Source organism: Ammospiza caudacuta, chromosome 4 (genome assembly GCF_027887145.1).
Source record: "Ammospiza caudacuta isolate bAmmCau1 chromosome 4, bAmmCau1.pri, whole genome shotgun sequence".
Taxonomy (NCBI): Eukaryota; Metazoa; Chordata; class Aves; order Passeriformes; family Passerellidae; genus Ammospiza; species Ammospiza caudacuta.
In genome coordinates, this window is record NC_080596.1 from 73089189 (window position 1) to 73106294 (window position 17106).

Consider the following 17106-nt stretch of genomic DNA (forward strand, 5'->3'; position numbering starts at 1 on the left):
TGAGCCCTCTGGGGGGATGCTGAGCTCCATCAGCTCGTGGCAGGAAATGCTGCAGCCCCTGTCCTGTGTTACTGAGTTCCTGTTTGTGGCCTCACTCCTCTGGGTTTGTGTTTTGTGGTGGAGAACTGTTGGCTCGATCCCTCAGAGGCAGCATGTGCTGCTTTCAGCTGCTGCCTCCACATTTGCTTATACAAGGCTTTAAAAAAAGCCATCAATATTTTAGTTTCCATTCAAGCCTCTGCCTTGAAGCTCCCCCTTTTCATTTCACTGTAGTGCCTAGAGCCAGCTAATGAAATATCTCCCTCCTGCTTCAAATTAGGCATAAAAGACTTGTTAGAAGATGAGGAGAAGCTGCTGAATAATCCTGGTAATGTAAAAATCGACATTCTATAATGTCCCTAATTCTCCTAATTAAACATGATACATGAGTGTGCTACAAGAGTCCTCCAGCTGCTCCCTAATGAGATGTTGCAGGGACCACTTTGCTGTTGGATGAGGCTGGGTTAAACTCTAATTAAAGCCTTGCAAAAGGCTAAGGAGTTGTCTGGTGTAATTAAGAAACTTGTCTCGCATTCTCAGTGCTGCCACCCCCAGTGACCTGCTCCTCTGCCCGTTGGGGAACTATGGGTCTCTCGGTCCATATCAGGTATCTCCTTGGAAACTTCTTTTACTTTTTTTCCATTTTTCCACCTGTAGTTTCAAATTGCCGTGTCCCAAAGCAGCGGCGCGGCCTTGGCTCGGTTGAGATGTTGAGTTCGGGGTGGGCTGGGGCACAACTCTTACTTTTGGTGGTGTTTTTATGCAGCATTTTCATCCTGTGGTGGCTTTTACCTGAAGGGGAGCAAGGTGTTGTGGCTGAGTCTTGCTGCCCACACTGTTGGCATGAGGAAGAAGCCTCTGAGGCCACCCCAAAACATGCTGGGTGCCATTCCTTGAACACCGCGGGCCTCGCAGGGCCTCAGAGCGGCGCCTCACAAGGCCCCGGCGATGGCCGAGAGCCCCTCAAGCCTGGACTCAGACTCAGACACCACAGACACCTCCTCACTGCCAACAACAACAGCAACACGCCCTGAGAGCCTGCCCTCTTATGACACCCCCCTCTCATTGTCAGGGTACCTCAAGTGCGACACGGACGATGCGAAGGAGGAAGTGGTGAACGAGGAGCTCTTCGATGGCGTCAACTCCACCATCGTGTCCGCGGACAGCATCCGCTTCTTCGTCAACGTCAACCTCGAGGGCACTCCCAGCGCCACCGGTGAGTGGCCCCAAAAAATAGGGGTGGCAAAGGGGGTTTGGTCCTGCTGGTGGGATTTCATGGGATCACAGTAGATTGGGTTGGAAGGGATCTTAAATGTGATTTCTTTAAGGGTAGGGACAGCTTCTGCTAGGCCAGGTTGCTCCAGGCCCTGTCCAACCCATCCTTGAACCTTTGCTTCTGGCACAGTGTTTTAATATCCTCAGTACTGATAAATGATGAGGAAGGAGAATAGCCAAGCTATTCACCAAAAAACTTCTGTCATCATTTTGTTTTATTTCATATGCAATTTTTAACTTTTTTCTTTTGCACAAAATCCCGTTGGCTTAATTTCCCATAAAATCCAGCGCTGATACTTAGTGAATCCTTTGAAAAGTAAAGCTGGAAGAGGAAGGGAATACAGATCTAAACTGAGATCCCACATAGTGCCAAGCCAGGTCTGAGAAACAGAGGTTTTAGGAGAAAATAAAAATCAAGTCATACAGCTAAAGAGGTTTTGTTTTTTTTTGTGGCTGGTAGCTGTGACAATCTTTCTTAGCTGTAGCAACCGTTTTATTTTTCTAGAAAATGTTTTCAGTTTTAGTAAGATAAGTCGTTCTGAATTAGACAAAACTTAACCTTCTTTATTCCCTGGAAGTGTTCAAGGCCAGGTTGGATGGGGCTTGGAGCAACCTGGTCTGGTGGAAGTTGTCCCTGCCCACTGATGGGGAGTGGAACTGGGTTACCTTTAAGGTCCTTTCCCATCCAATTTGTGAAATTTGGATTTTGTGGGATATACCTGGGAAAACACAGCTCTGGGATACAGAGCAGCCTGGACTTGTCCCAGCAGCTGCAGCCTGCCTGTGTGGGCTATTTTAGAGGTTAAATGCACAGGCTCTGGCTTATTCTTGGTGTCACAGTGTCAGAGAGTCCTTTAAGTTTGTTAAAAGTTATTTTTGAGTTACATGCAAATCCCAGTTGATCTGCAGTGAGCAGTTACTGGGAATGGTGATGCACACTAGGCACAGCCTGGACTCCTCTTTGACTGTCCCGGAGTCTGCTTTTTGACTCTGAGCAGTGACTTGAACTTAGGAATAATATCCAGCAATTTCCAAGCCTGCAATTTTACAAATGCCATCTTAATTGAAAGATTTAAGGGAGCTGTGCTCTGCTATGACAAGTCAGGACTCAATGCCGTGGGGTGCATTGTTAGGGGATGAGGAATGCAAGTGCTGTGGATTCTTCTGCATCTGAAGAAGTTCACTTTCCTTGTGTGTCCTTCTGGGCTTTTTTTGTTTTCCCTTCCATTCAAAACAGGACAAAAAAGGCTGCCTTATTTCCCTGAAGCATTGCTGTTTGTGCTGGTGATATTAGTTGTATCCTTTTTTTTTTTTTTTTTTTTCAGCTGAGATGATCAGAATTTTTAAGGAAAAATGGATTTCTGGTGTGTTGGGGTCCTGTTTCAAATGGAAGGCTGGAGATTTTTAAAATGAGTTTCAGACAGAGCAAAACCCCAAACTTTCAATAAGGGGATATGTGAAAAACTAGATTTTTTCCCCCTTTTACAACATCAAAGTGATCCAGGTAGCCAAAATCCGACTTTTTCACTGTTATGCAGAGAATTCATCAGAGTCCAGGGGTAGGAGTCATCTGGGCTATCAGTTCCTTTACAGAGATGGTTTTACTGGAGTTTCTTCCAGGCTGGATTTTACACACATCAAATCAGTCTGCGGCTGCCCAGGGCACAGCTGATCCTCCTGGAGGGGTGGCTGAGGGTGGCTGAGATGAGCCCCTTAAAATCCTTCAAGAAAAACACCCTGAACTTCTGAAACTGATACCCAGTTCCCAAACTGAGGTTTAATTATGCCAGAGCCAAGGTGTGTCTGGGAGTGAATTGTTCCCTGCACAGAAATTCCCTTCCATCACTGCCACTCTTTGGGAGGTTTGTTTTTATACTCAGGTTTTGATTTCCTAGAACAAAGCTGGAACTGAACCTTTGCATGGTTTGTCAAAGCTGGAAAGAAGGGAGGAATAAAAGTGGGGTTTCTCCAAGCAACGCCAGAGGCCCCAAACACCTAATTTCCTACCCCTGGGGAGCTGGTGCACCAGGATCCTACAAAATCCTCTGTTGCTCTGAAAACACAGAGGAAAACCAAGTATGGGAATGGAATCTTTGCATCCTCATCTAATTTTCCTGTGTTCTCCAAGCTGGGTGAAATGTTTGAGTCAAAATGTGCTCTCTTGGCTGAATGTGGTACCCAAACTCTCTCCTGCTGGAGATTTTTTTGGGTCAGCTGCTGTGAGTTTGCTGCCCACCTTAATAAAGGGCTAAAAAGATCCAAAATTCACATTTAGGCAGGGGATGAATTGGAACCCTGGGATGCAGGTGCTGGCAGGCAGTGAAGGTGGAATTACAGATGCAGTGACAGCTCTGCATCGTCCTGTTGAGCTGTTCCTCTCTGTGTGATGTGTGTGCAGCTCTCCATGAGCATAATTGGATGCTCTCCACTGCAATTCTGTTTTTAAAAAGATCACTGTGTGGGATTAAGCTTTGAGCCAACAAAACCCAGCACGACCAATAAAACTCCAACAAATGACCACTGACATAAAATACTGGGCTTTGTGCACAGGTGTGTGTAAAACAGGATGGCTTGAAGAAATCTGGGGTTCAAGGTATGGCCTGTGTTATTTTTAATTAATACTGGCTGCCTTTGCAGGGAGTACTGAGCCCAAAGCAGTGCAGATGCCTGAGGACTAAAATGCTGCTCAGTGGTAACATTTGGGTCATTTCTCCTGGGTGTTCCAGTGCTTCCTTGTGTTAACTGATGGAAGTTTTTTTTTAAATTCTTTTCTGCTTTTCATCCTTGTAACTTGGATTTTGGTGGTAACATTTGTTTTTAGCAAATATTCATAGCTCTAAGAGGAAGGTGGGTGTTTATCTGAAGCTGGAGGCTTTTGGACCTGGGATCTGCATTTTTGGGGGAAGATCAGGGTGGTTTTTAGGCTGAGGCTTTTTCTGAAGTCACAATAAATGTTTGCAAGTAAAATCACAGAATTGTTTGGGTGGGAAGTGACCTTTAAAGGTCATCTAGTCCAACACCCCTGCAGTAAGCAGGAATGTTTTCCACTACACCAGTTTGCTCCAAACCCCATCCAACCTGGCCTTGAACACTTCCAGGGATCCAGGGGCAGATCTCTGGGCAATTGGGCCTCACCACCCTCATTGTAAAATAATTTATTTTTCAAGTCTAATCTAAATGTCCTCTCTGTCAGTGGGAAACATTTCCTCATTGTCCTGGCACTCCAGGCTTTTGTCCAGGAAAGCTTTATCTGCAGCACACCTGGAATTAAATACAAGCAAATAAATACAGCAGTTTGGTTTAGGCTGGGCCTTAAATTTAATGGACAGGTCATGCAAGTGAGTCTTGGGAATATGTGGGGGCACATCCTTGCCATCAGTCACAGCGTTCTTATCTCCTTGGCAGCTCCCTTAAATCAGCCAGGCATGTATTTTCATCATTTGAATCTTGAGTTTTTCTTTCAGTTTCAGGTTTTAAAACAATCATTTGAATCTTGTTCTTGTACTTTGGGCTTTTAAAACAGTTCTTTGGATGCTGTTTTTGTAGTTTGAGGCTCTGAAACAATTCAACCTCTCCTTACCCACATTGCAGGAGGTTTTGCACAATATTTCCTCCACAATTTCTCCAGGATTTGTGGAGCTGTAGCTGCCTTACTTATCCCACTTGCAGCTGATGCTCAGACTGGAGATTTTAGAGAGTTTTGGGGAGCACAAGCCAAACTCCTGCCGGCAGTGAGAAGCCAATTGGAAAGCAGGATGTGGCTCTGCCAGGGTGTGGGGGCGAAGCAGCAGAACACCAATTACGCTTCAGGAGAAATTAAAGGCTGTTCCACCCTGCTCAGACTGATCATTCCTAGATGATGTTTTTCAGTTTTGAGTTTTGTTCAGTTTTAGGTTTTAAAACAATCATTTGGCTCTTGTTCTTGCACTTTGGGCTTTTAAAACTGTTCTTTGGGTGTTGTTTTTGTAGTTTGAGGCTCTGAAACTCAGCCTCTCCTTACCCACATTGCAGGAGGTTTTGCACAGTATATCCTTAAATTTAGGCACAATTTCTCCAGGATTTGTGGAGCTGTAGCTGCCTTACTTATCCCACTTGCAGCTGATGCTCAGACTGGAGATTTTAGAGAGTTTTGGGGAGCACAAGCCAAACTCCTGCCGGCAGTGAGAAGCCAATTGGAAAGCAGGATGTGGCTCTGCCAGGGTGTGGGGGGGAAGCAGCGGAACACCAATTACGCTTCAGGAGAAATTAAAGGCTGTTCCACCCTGCTCAGACTGATCATTCCTAGATACAGAGAATCAACAGTTTCCTGTGCTCCTGAGGCACACACGTGCACGCCCGCCGCCACAAAACACAGCATCCAAATCCTGGCCCAGCCCCTGCCCCGATGACTTTTTTTTCCTTCAAGGGGACGAGGAGAAAAGCTGGATGCTGGCGCCAAGGATATTCCAGGGAGAGTAAGGTCCAGAGACAAGTGGTCTGGGCTTGAATGGGTATCACTCTGCACACAATAGTCACATTTCCTCACATTAATACCAAGGTCCTTTTTATGTCTCGAGGCACAATGCTGACCCACGCGTTCCATCTGATAACTCCTGTTTTAGTAGTTTGATGTCAGAGTGGGATGTTGGGCTCCTGAGGCTTCCTACCCTCTAATGGAAAGTGGATATAGCGATTGTGTGCCGGGGAGGGGACGGCCTCCCTCCGAATTTCCTGGCCAGGGTGTTTTCAAAGCGCTGCTTAGGAAGCTGAGGGAGGTGTGGGGGGAGCACGGGTGCTTCTGCACGGAGGCAGCACCCTCCCTTCTCCGTGCTTCACCTTGGTGCTTTGGAGCAGCTAAATCCCCCCTGTGGGATTTAGAGTGCATGGAAAAAAATGCACATTTTCCCCCTGCTCCAAATTGATTGATAGAATCTACCACAGGTGGGTTTTTTCATGAAATATTCGGCTTTTATTGCACATGGGTGTCACAAGTGACACCTTGCCCCTAATCAATCTTTGTGATGTCCCCTCTCTTCCCAGTTCCCCACCCAGGAGTGTAAGGGATGGTTCTTCACCTGCCCTGCTGTTTTTGCTGCTCCAGAATCCTTATTCCCACCTGCCTTTGGCCTGGGGGTTTGTGGGATGAACTGAGCAGACTTCAGGCCCTTTTCCTCATCACTTCTTGTGGGAATGTGGGAATATGGAATAATGAAGGCACAGTTATTTATCTAACAATATTTAACCAAAATTACTCAAATCTAATGGTGATTAGTCCAAGCTCAGTACAACAAAGCAAAGAATCCTGCTGTCCTGCTGTTTTTGCTGCTCCAGATTACTTATTCCCACCTGCCTTTGGCCTGGGGATTTGTGGGATGAACCCAGCAGACTTCAGGCTCTTTTTCTCATCACCTGTTGTGGGAATGTGGGATAATGAAGGCATAGTTATTTATCTAACAATATTTAACCAAAATTACTCAAATCTGGGGGTGATTAGTCCAGGTTCAGGACAGCAAAGCAAAGAATCCCTCTGAGATCCTGTTAGTGCAATCCTTCACTGCTAGCGGTGTGTAAGAGGTGTCACCAGTGCTCCTGACAAACTCCTGTCATGCCATGTGGTGATGGGGTTTTATTTAAATATCTTTAAGGCAGATTTGAAAAGCAGAACAGTTTTTTTCTACTCGCAGTGTGGTTCGACACAAGTGGCTGAGTCTCAGATTTGGGCAGACCCTTGATAAAAAGCAAAGATGAAATAGATTTTTTTAGTTTTTTTAAGTAATAAGCCCTCAAAATCTTAAATGCTTCCAGTCACACCAGGTCTTTGCTATTTTTCAGGGAAAACCATGGAAGTGCTAATACAGTATTCTGCTCTGATTTATTTTACTGTGCTTATATATATTTACTGTGAAGATGCACTGGGGAGTGTTTGTAGATCTAAAGAAATGTGCCCAGCCAAAAAGCTCTTTTTCTCTAATTTCCACTCCTTTTATCCCAAAATAAAATACTGTCTTAAGATGCTGCAGGCATCCAGTGGTGGCTTTGCTCCAAGGGCTTTTGGATCTTCTCAGGTGTTAAGGGCAGCACTGGGGACCTGGATGAGGAAAAGGATGGAAAGGGATCCTGGGTGGAAGGAGATCTCTTAAGGCAAAAGGTGAAAAACCTTAAACTTTGATGTTTGACTTTCAGGGGTTTGTTTTCAGGCTTGCATGGCAGATGTTGTTACCTAAGCAGGGGGTGGAGGGGAAGCAAGGAGGGGATTTTGTTTCTCAGGGTTGCTCTCAGGGATATTATCAGGGCAGCTGGGATGAAACCAAACAAATAAACTTCCAAGCATTAAATCTCATTCGTGTTGAAGTTGGACGGGGCCTGTTTGGAGAATAAAAGGACAGACAGAGTGTGCCACAAGGTCTGATGGTGACAATTCCTCAGAGTTGTCACAGCTGAGCTCCCTGGGAGTCGCTCGTGGGGTTCCCAGTAACGCTCCGTGCCTGTGTGCACGCATCCCAGAACGTCGGGATGCGCGTGGCGCCTTGATCTGCCTGCCAGGGGATGCGTTGCTGACTTTTTGGCTTTTCCCCTGGGCAGGACCTGGAGCAGAGCCCAACAGATAAGCTCAGCCACCCCTGGCAGCTCTCCCTCACACACACAATAATGCCCCTTGCTCGCTCGCTTGCCTAAAATAGGCTTTTGCTGCCTGCTCTGTCCGGCGAGGAGCGCCACAAAAATAGACGTGAAAATTTCACGTGGTCCCGACCTCCCCGTAGAGTTTCATTGTGACATTCAGGTGTGAAATCTCAAATTACTGAGATTTTCAAGTTACTGCTCTTGGCTGAGGAGATTGATGGGGAGTTTCTTGTAGGGTGAATCCAGGGTTTTCTGTATCCATGTTATCCCCATGAAGGACTCCTTTGTGGAGGTGCAAGGGCCAGTGGTGTTGACTCTTTTTACCCCTCCTTGGCTGGAGGGAGGCAGGGGTGGTGCTGTGGAGGAGGAGAAAATGAGTGGCAGGCTGGTGGTGGTTGGACTTGAGCTTTGGATGTGTCATGGGCAATCTCCTGCAGGGTTTGATCCCACTATGCCCAGCAGGAAATAAATGGATATTTATTGTGAACAAGGCAGAAGAACACTTGAGAAAACTCTGTGTATTTTTCCCTTCCCTTTGTCATGTTCCAGTGGATTTGCTGCTATCCCTGAGTGATTTTGTAGCACTCCAGTGAGCATTTAAGATACCAGCCCAGAACTTGCCTGGATTAAATCTGAGCTGTGTGTTGTTGGGATGAATGATGAATGAAGCTCTGGGCTTTCCAAAATTTCCTCCATACCCAGAACAGCTTTTTTGAGAAGTTTGAAAGATCCTGCTCCAACAGATGTAATGAGATGTTTTTGCTTGTGTTGATAAAGCAGCACTTGGTGCTCCTCCAGCTGGGTACGTGAGAGAGCTGTCAGCAAAGATTGATACACCTCGAAAATGATAAGAGGAACCAAGAGCTGCTGCCTGATAAAAGCACAACAAGAATTTCTGTTCCATTTCCATGTATCCATGAGGACAGGCTGCAGCTCTCTCTTCAGCATGTGCCTGCTATTGTTCAGGATTGTGGGTATTTTTTTGTCTCTCCAGAACTACTTCTTGCAAAAGCAGATAAACCAAAACATGTTTTCTCCTCAATGAATATTTATGGGCTTCCAAATCTCCCCGCATACTTCTGCATGTGTAATTAGGCTGGAAGTTGGGTAAGTGAGCATTGGAGAACTACAGATGTGAGAGCCTGGGGAAAATGCTTGATGTTTCTGGTTTATTTGGGTGCTTGCTTTTTAATAATAAATTGCACTTTTTAGATGAAACAGCTTGTGTTTTCCAAAAGGCGCAGCAAAAGCAGGAATAATTGGGGCTGTTGCAGCAGCAGACTTGTCTGGTTAAGTGATGCTTTTAATCACATGTGCAGCATCCAAGTGAAATTTGGAGAAGTTGGGTGATGTAACTGAAGCCTCTGAACCACCTCATTGTGTTTAGGGGGAGATGAAGTCAATCCTTTCCCTCTTTTACAGCTCTGCTCCCACTTTGAGTTGGAGCCTTTGAATCCCATTGAGGGCAAAACTCAAATTTCTGTTTGATCAGCAATGATTTTGTTTAAAGCAGCTTTCTGCATGCAAAAGATAATAGTTTTTTTGGGGTTTTTTTTGGAGTTCTGGAGTTTTAACATAAGTTGCGCCCTCAGCTTATTTTTGAAGAGTAGCAGGGCTTGGCTTGAAGGTGAGTGGCCAAGTCATGGGATTGCAGCAGCTCTTACAGGTTAGGATTTGGAGGCAGAGCTCTGGAAAGGAAGCAAAACCCTCATCTGAATAACTTAACTCCGTGTTACATCTCTGTAGTTTTCCACAGCTTGGCCTCTGGAAAAGTTTTGGTCTTCAGTGGGTTTTTCCATGCTGCTGCTGCTGCTGTGCTCATTCAAATTAAAGCTGTTCATGTGCTTCATTTTGGTAGCAGCTCAGGCTTTAGGGGTTTTTTTTTGGAGAACTTAAGGAGAAGGATGCCAGGCTGGAAGTGTTTAAGTCCATGTTGGATGGGGCTCGGAGCAGCCTGGTCAAGTGGAAAGTGACCTCAATGGTCTTTAAGATCCCTTCCATCCCAAACTGTTCCATGATTCTCTGCACAAAAAGTACCTGAGGGACAAATAATGCCACAGAGAAGCTGCCTTGGCTGCAGGGACTGGGCTTTTGGCAAATACAGCTTGATTTTGTTTTGTTTTGTAGCTGATACCCAAAAATTGCTTTGTAGTTACTCTAAGAAAATGTTATTGTTGGCTTGTGGAAGTTTGAAGTGGGAATTTCCCGGGTTCCCCCATCCTGTGTATTCAATGACATTTACTAGTCCCTAAACAGCAGTTTGCTTTCCCAAGAGCTGTGTTGCTTTCTGCTCAGATTTATGGAGGCAGCGTGGTGAGTTGACAGGACATTAATGTGCTCATCTTGGAGTCACTGCCTGCAATCCCTTGGAAGTGCCTGGCTGTTATTGTTGACTCCTTAACGAGGACAAGGAGGGTTTCCAAACGAGGGTGACTCATGAAATCGTAGCCTCAATCTATCAAAAAACGATGCATTGGATTAAATGATTACTTCAAGGATTAGGAGTTGGATTTTTGGGGAGGTGGAGAGGGAGGGGAGAGAAGGGAAGAGTAAAAATACATCAGAGTTACAAAAACTCAGCCAAAAAAAGCTGCAAGACACAATCCCCTAGTGAACAGATAATGCCAATCCAAGCGTGCTTGGTTCACGCTTCCAAAATGGGAGATGTTGTAAAAACTGAATCTCTGCTTTTCTCTAGAGATCATCCCCTGCCAAGAGAGTGATGCTTCACCTCCTCCTGAGCCTCCTGCTCGGCTCCTGCTGCCTGTCAGGTACCTCTGATAGTAACACTCTTCTGATGTGGGTTTTTTTCTCCTTCTTTCCAGCTGAAAGTGAAGGTGCTGGCTGCGTGTTACTGCACACATCAAGGAAGGTAAGTAGAGGTGCTGTGTGACCAATTTGGTTTTTTCATCATCCAGAAGTACAGAAAAGGATCATGAAACACACTTGAGAGGCTGCTTGTCGATGGCCTAAACAAAAGGCATTTAAATGCTTCTTCTCTTCAATTCCTCTCCCTTTCTTTAAAGCTAAAATGCCCGTGCTGCTCATTCTCAGAAAAATTTCTCTGTAATTCTGATTGTTCCACTGCTTTTTGTCACAGACAATTCCTTGACATGTTAATTCATCACTTTCTCTTCTGCAGCTGCCTCCACAGGGATCCAAGTGTGTCCTGGCTGCTGAGCTCCTCTGGAGCTGGAAACAGAGACACCCAGCAGACATGGCTGGGGTTTGGTTCCCTCTTTATTCCAGCTATTCAGTCATCCTTCAGGAGGTTCAGCAGGAGTGAAATCCCTGGAAACAAGGCTAGGAGGGAGATTGGGAGCCCACACTTAGTTTACACTTGCTCCTGAGACTGCAACTCGCTAATGATAAGGTGAAAGTGCAAAAAAACCCTCTCTAGGTTTTGTTATTCAAACCTTCAGCTATGGAAGGGCACAGAAAGTACTCAGGGAGGAATTGGGTTGGTTTTTAATAACTTCTCTGTGAGGGTGGGGAGGCCCTGGCACAGGGTGCCCAGAGCAGCTGTGGCTGCCCCTGGATCCCTGGCAGTGTCCAAGGCCAGGTTGGACAGGGCTTGGAGCACCCTGGGGTAGTGAAGGTGTCCCTGCCCATGGCAGGGGTGGCACTGGGTGATCTTTGAGGTCCCTTCCAACCCAAGCCATTCTTTAATTCTCTGATTTTGCATTTAGTACTGTGTGAAGTTTTGCCTTTAGAGTTGGGAGGCTCTTGGTGCATTAAGTTGTCTTGACTTTGTGCCTGAAGGAGTGGCTGTTGTCATGGGAACTTGTGGCATCAGTGATCCTGGTAAATCACAGAATCATTTAGGTTGGGAAAACCCTCTAAGGTCACAAATCCAACCATTCCCCCAGCACCACTAAGGCCACCACTGACATGTCACCAAGTGCCACATCCACACAGCTTTTAAATCCCTCCAGGTGTGGGGACTCCACCACAGCCCTGGGCAGTTGTGCCAGTGCCTGAGATCTTGGATTTCAGGCTTTGCTGCAGGTTGTAATTTGAAGTTTTAGTTTGTCCAGCCTTGTAAGCTTTGGGGGCTTTTTAGGGAATCCCAGAGAGCTCTTTTAATTCTGCTTTGCTTTAGGACTCTGAGACAGCTCAAATCCTGAAAAGATATTTCAGAAGTGTGAATTAGTAGTGGGAGGAAATGTGTGATAGCTTTAGAAACCTTTTCCCCAAGTTAACAAAAAACCCCAAAGCAAATCAATACCAAAGAAAACACCACCCCAAACAAAGGCACCACCAAAAAAAATTAAGCATTGTTTAGTATAGAATCATGGAAAGTTAAAATAAGCAATTCTATGCTCAGGAATGAAAATGTCTTTATCCCTAATTTGTCTTGTCTAATCCCAGTGCCAAGGTTCTCAGTCATACACACTTGACTGAAAGTAACCTGAGAACTTAATCACTTAAAAGTGCAAATTCTAAGCCCAAACTCAGGATCTGCCTCTGATAAGAAATAGTTGGAAACTGCTAACTCATAAGTGTCTCTTCTATTTTGTTTTTCCTTTTCAGAGCTGTAGGATTCTTGCTTTTTCTGGCCTGTAGTTCATGCTTGAGCATTTTAGTGTGCTGTGGAGCCACAAATACCAGAGAGCTTTAGCAGGGCTTGAGAAAAAGACACTTTTGCCAGTTTTTCCCTCCAGGGAGGATGAGTGGAAATTTTGTGCTTCAAATGCAAAGGAAATTGAGACCTGACTCATGGAGGAGATGGCTCCAAGTGTCTGGGAAGGGGGAATCACCAGCAGAGAAGTGAGAAGCTTTGTTTGGAGAAGTTTCCCTGCAGGTTGTCCCTGTCTCTGGTGGAAGCCTGTGGTTCTGGAAGGGCAGTTTGTGTCTCAGGCAATTTGCTATCTAGCATTTGGTGGGCAGGAATAAAGGCTCTTCACACAGATTGAGCTATTTAATCACCATCACAGAGTGGTTCTGAGGGAATTGGCCCAAAGCACCATGGCAGCAGCCCAGGCAGAGCTCTGCTCAGCAGAATGGGATTTTTTGGACACCAGAAAAATTGTGCTGGTGGCTCTAAGTGAAGGTGTCTCCCTCCTGAGCAGCCAGCCAAGAGAGAGCTTGCATTTTGAGCCTTGTTGATAAGTTAGAATGTGTGATTTTGGCCTGCCTGAAGTCAGGGCAGGGTTTTTCAGCGTTTTCCCCCTTTTTTGGCACAACAGCCTCTGTTCTGTCACGGTGCAAGTGGAGCTTTGCAATCAAGGATGCCCAGACCTGTTCAAATGGCTCTTGGGTAGCTGACTTGGGTTTCTTCCTAAGCAGTTTCCAGCATCGAATTTCCAGCATCAAGTTTCCTGGTGTGACTTGACTATCCAGCTAAAAATATTAGAGAGGGAGCCTTCATTAATCTGCCCTGAACCCAGTGGGGGTCCTGGCTGGAACAGTTGTGCCTGAGCTGTCTCTGAGGCTTTGCTGTGCCAGTGCTTCCAGTAATTTGATTTTGGTGTGTCTCAGGGAGTGATGGATTTCTCTCCTTTCATGGTGGCTGCTTGCCTTGTGATGTTTAATGTGCATAAAGCCTCTTTAAGCTCAGAGAGTAGATTTAGATTGGGTGTTAGAGATGCTCCCATTTGAAGGTGGTGAGCCCTGGCACAGGGTGCCCAGAGAAGCTGTGACTGCCCCTGGATCCCTGGAAGTGCCCAAGACCAGGTTGGACAGGGCTTTGGAGCACCCTGGGCTAGTGAAGGTGTCCCTGCCCATGGCAGGGCTTGGAACTGGATGAGTTTAGAGTTCCCTTCCAGCCCAAACCATTCCATGACTCTATAATGCTTTCCCTAATCTCAGGGAGTGATAATAATGCTAAATGGATGATAAATATGAGTCTTCCCCCTATTTCCTATAAAGGACCAACAGCAGGGAAATGAAACAGCTCTGGGGCATGGAAAGTTATTTTTCCAAGGCATTGCTTGAAGCCTGTGGCTCAGCTGGAGCTGAATCCTCCTGATTTGCAATGAGCTGCTGCTGGTGCTGTCAGGCACAGCTCAGTGCAGGATCAGGGTTGATTGAGATGAGCTAGGGCCTTCCAGTGCCTGAAGGGAGTTACAAGAAAGGGAAGAGATCATTTAAAATAGTCTGGAGTGACAGGACAAGGGGACATGCCTCCAGACTGAAAGAGAGTAGGTTTAGACTGGATATTAGGAAAAAATTCTTTATCATGAAGATGGTGAGGCCCTGGCACAGGGTGCCCAGAGAAGCTGTGTCTGCCCCACCCTGGAAGTGTCCAAGGCCAGGTTGGATAGTGCTCTGAGCAACCTTGGCTAGTGGAAGGTGTCCCTGCCCATGGCAGGGGATGGAGCTGGATCGTCTTTAAGGTCCCTTCAACCCAAACCATTCTGTGATTCTGTGATCTGGGCAGATAACCCACATGAATGCCTTTGATTAATTTTTTGCTGTCCCTCACCTTTCTCCTTCTGCTATTCTCCTTCTGGCTGCTTCTCTGCAGAAGCTGGTGACACAAAGCCACCTTTGCTATTTTGAAAACTCATTATTACAGGTGTATGTTAATCTGCTCTCACTTTTGAGACAGACTCAGTGCTTGCACTTCTGAGGTGGAGTTGTAGCTGTGTCACCGTCTCCTCTCCTACGAGCAGATGGCTCCAAAGCCTTGGGGGTGGGAGCTGCAACGCTTCAGAGAATCCTCCCTCTCAAGGATGCTGTGGAAAGAGTGATTGATGCAAAGTAAAACAGTGCTAATTGCAATGGATGTGTACTGACAACTTGATAGTTGCTGTGATAATTACAGTAATTAGGGAGATGTTAGCATTTTTTTGCCTGTGTCTATAAATGGAAAAGGTAAGAGAGAGTGTGCATGGAAGGAGAGGACCCATGAGGGATGGCCCTGCACCCTGGGGGAAATCTGGCATGGTCCTGGCTGTGGAGGCAGCTGGGGATCAGATTTGTAAAAGCAATTCAGAGCTTGGTTCTTCCTGAGCTTGAGGGGAACTGAGGGTTTCAATGTCTCTTGACAATCTGGTCTCAGCATCACGAATTGAGCTTGGCACCTTTCCCATGGGAAGGAAGATCCACAGAACAGCTCAGTTCCCATTTCCTCACTCAGGCTGTTGAAGGAGAGGGCCAGCACTGCCAGCCCTCCTTGTCCAATGCTTGTGTGTGGATTTCCGAGGACTCTGCAATGGGAATTTGTAGTTTGATCACTCAGTTAATCACCTTCCCACTGACAGGTGCAGGAAGGAGTTGAGGTCTACATATCTCAGACAGGTAGAAAAATTGTAAAAGAAAAGCCTCATAAAATCAGGCCTGCTCTGCTACATTAATAGCTGGCCTGTCACTTCTAAGTGCAGCTGAGTACTTTGCAAGTTCTCATGCAAAAACATCTTGAAAATGAGAGTTTGTTAACACAACAGTCTATTTCTAGGGTAGAAAACAAGTGCACCTATATAAACAATAAGCTCAGTCCCATAAGAAGATAGATAAACAATAAGCTCAGTCCCATCAGTGAAGGTAATATGTAAACAATTCAAGAATAGAGAGATTTGATAGACAAGTAAAATACCTTTTACTAACCAATAGAGTAATTAGCAAGAAAGCTATTAACCAGTTAAAGTTGCCCAGGAGGGCTGTAAAAACTGTATTAAACGAGTTGTGTGAATAAAGAATTAACTTTTCCTGCATGAAGAGACTGAGTTCTGACATACTGGGACTGTCTCTTCCATCTCAAAGCCAGTGAGTCTGGGACAGCAGAAAGAACCAGCAGAGAGCTGGGATAGTTTCAGCCTCTGCTGTCTTTTATTCATTATTGCTTTAAAGCTAAGTCTACAAAGGAAGAAAACTTCCATGGAAGTGGAAAGAACAGAAATTTAGCAAATGTCAGAAAAGTTGGTGGGCTGGATGAGATTCCCCGCCTGCCACTTCAGGCTCCCTAACTGGGAGCCCTGGGGACAGATGGTTCCCAGTTTGAGGACAACTGAGTTGACTTAGCACTGAGATTCATACTGGTGATTTTTCATGCTGCTGAGCTCAGTGTCCATTTCTCCCAAATAACTTTCCCTTGTTTTTTCAAACTTCCTGAATTACTTGAATCTAAAAAAGATTTAAAATGCTACGTTAAATATTTTGACTTTTCGACCAGCTTATTCTAGTTTTAAAAAACAACCAACCACAAAAAAGCTTTTTTTAAAAAAATTCTGGTTTCTGTGTCAGTATATATATGGGTATAAATGGTACCTGGGCATTCACCTGTGGGCACACTGTTAGGATAAGCCTTGAAAATGCAAACCTTCCATGCATTAATGCATAAAATGCTTTTTCTCCTGTGATCTCCATGGGCAATAGAATCTTTGGTTGGGTGCTAACCTCAGCAAAACTGCTTGTGAAGGACCCAGATTCTGCTTTGCTGGTTTTGTGTACAGCTGTCTCATGCTCTTTTCTCAACACAGTACCTGAAATTAAAGAATTTTGAGGAGGAGGTGAGAGCCCAGAGAGACCTGGATGGTTTCTTGGCCAGAGCCAGCATCATCCTGGATGAAACAGCCACGTCCTTGGACGATGTTCTCCGGGAGATGCTGAGACATTTCGCCGAGGATCCTGAGAACATGGAGCCCAGCTGCAACTTCGAAAAAATCATGAACACTTTATTCACAGATTCAGGGACCCCACGGGAAGGGAATGGTAATCAGCTCTTTGCTTTGCCTGCTGGGCTGCTCTTCATTTGCCATCCTTGCCATGGTGGGGTGTGCTGGACAATCACTGTGTGGTCCCCAGGCTTGCACGTTGCATGTGATCCCATGGGCTGATTTTTTTTTTTTTTCCATGTCATTTAGACTGAAGGGCCTCATTTCTCCTGGGTTTTTGTGGTTTGGTGGAGTCTTGCCCCTGTTTCATTAAGATCATCCATTGTGGTGCTCTCTGGGGTGTCTTGTCTGTGTGGACCCTTTTGGTTTGCTTGTCGTCATCAGCAATGGCTCCTTTGCCTTGTGATTCTCCACCTGAATTCACACAGGCTGAGGAATTTTGCCTGCTTTGGATGAGTAACTGGGGAGGGTTGATCCTTTGTGTCACTCCCAGCCCATTGGAGGAAATTGGAGACACTTGATTTTCCTCCAGAAGCTCAACTGGGGCAGCCCTAGCCAAGGTTGTTGGCTTGGTATCACCTTAAGCTATCAACAGCTGGTATCACCTTAAGCTATCAAAAAATGTTGTAGTGTA

The 17106-nt window shown here is 45.7% G+C and overlaps 1 protein-coding gene across 3 annotated transcripts in view; it reads left to right on the forward strand.

Moving 5' to 3' along the window:
* SLC4A11 (solute carrier family 4 member 11) overlaps positions 1-17106 on the forward strand; it is a 98140-nt gene that overhangs the window by 27688 nt on the left and 53346 nt on the right. For all 3 annotated transcript variants that reach the window (XM_058803085.1, XM_058803083.1, XM_058803084.1), the window contains exons 3-5: positions 1112-1255; positions 10740-10786; positions 16338-16569. In XM_058803085.1, coding sequence (XP_058659068.1) covers positions 1112-1255; positions 10740-10786; positions 16338-16569 — 423 coding nt within the window. The remainder of the gene's footprint in view (positions 1-1111; positions 1256-10739; positions 10787-16337; positions 16570-17106) is intronic.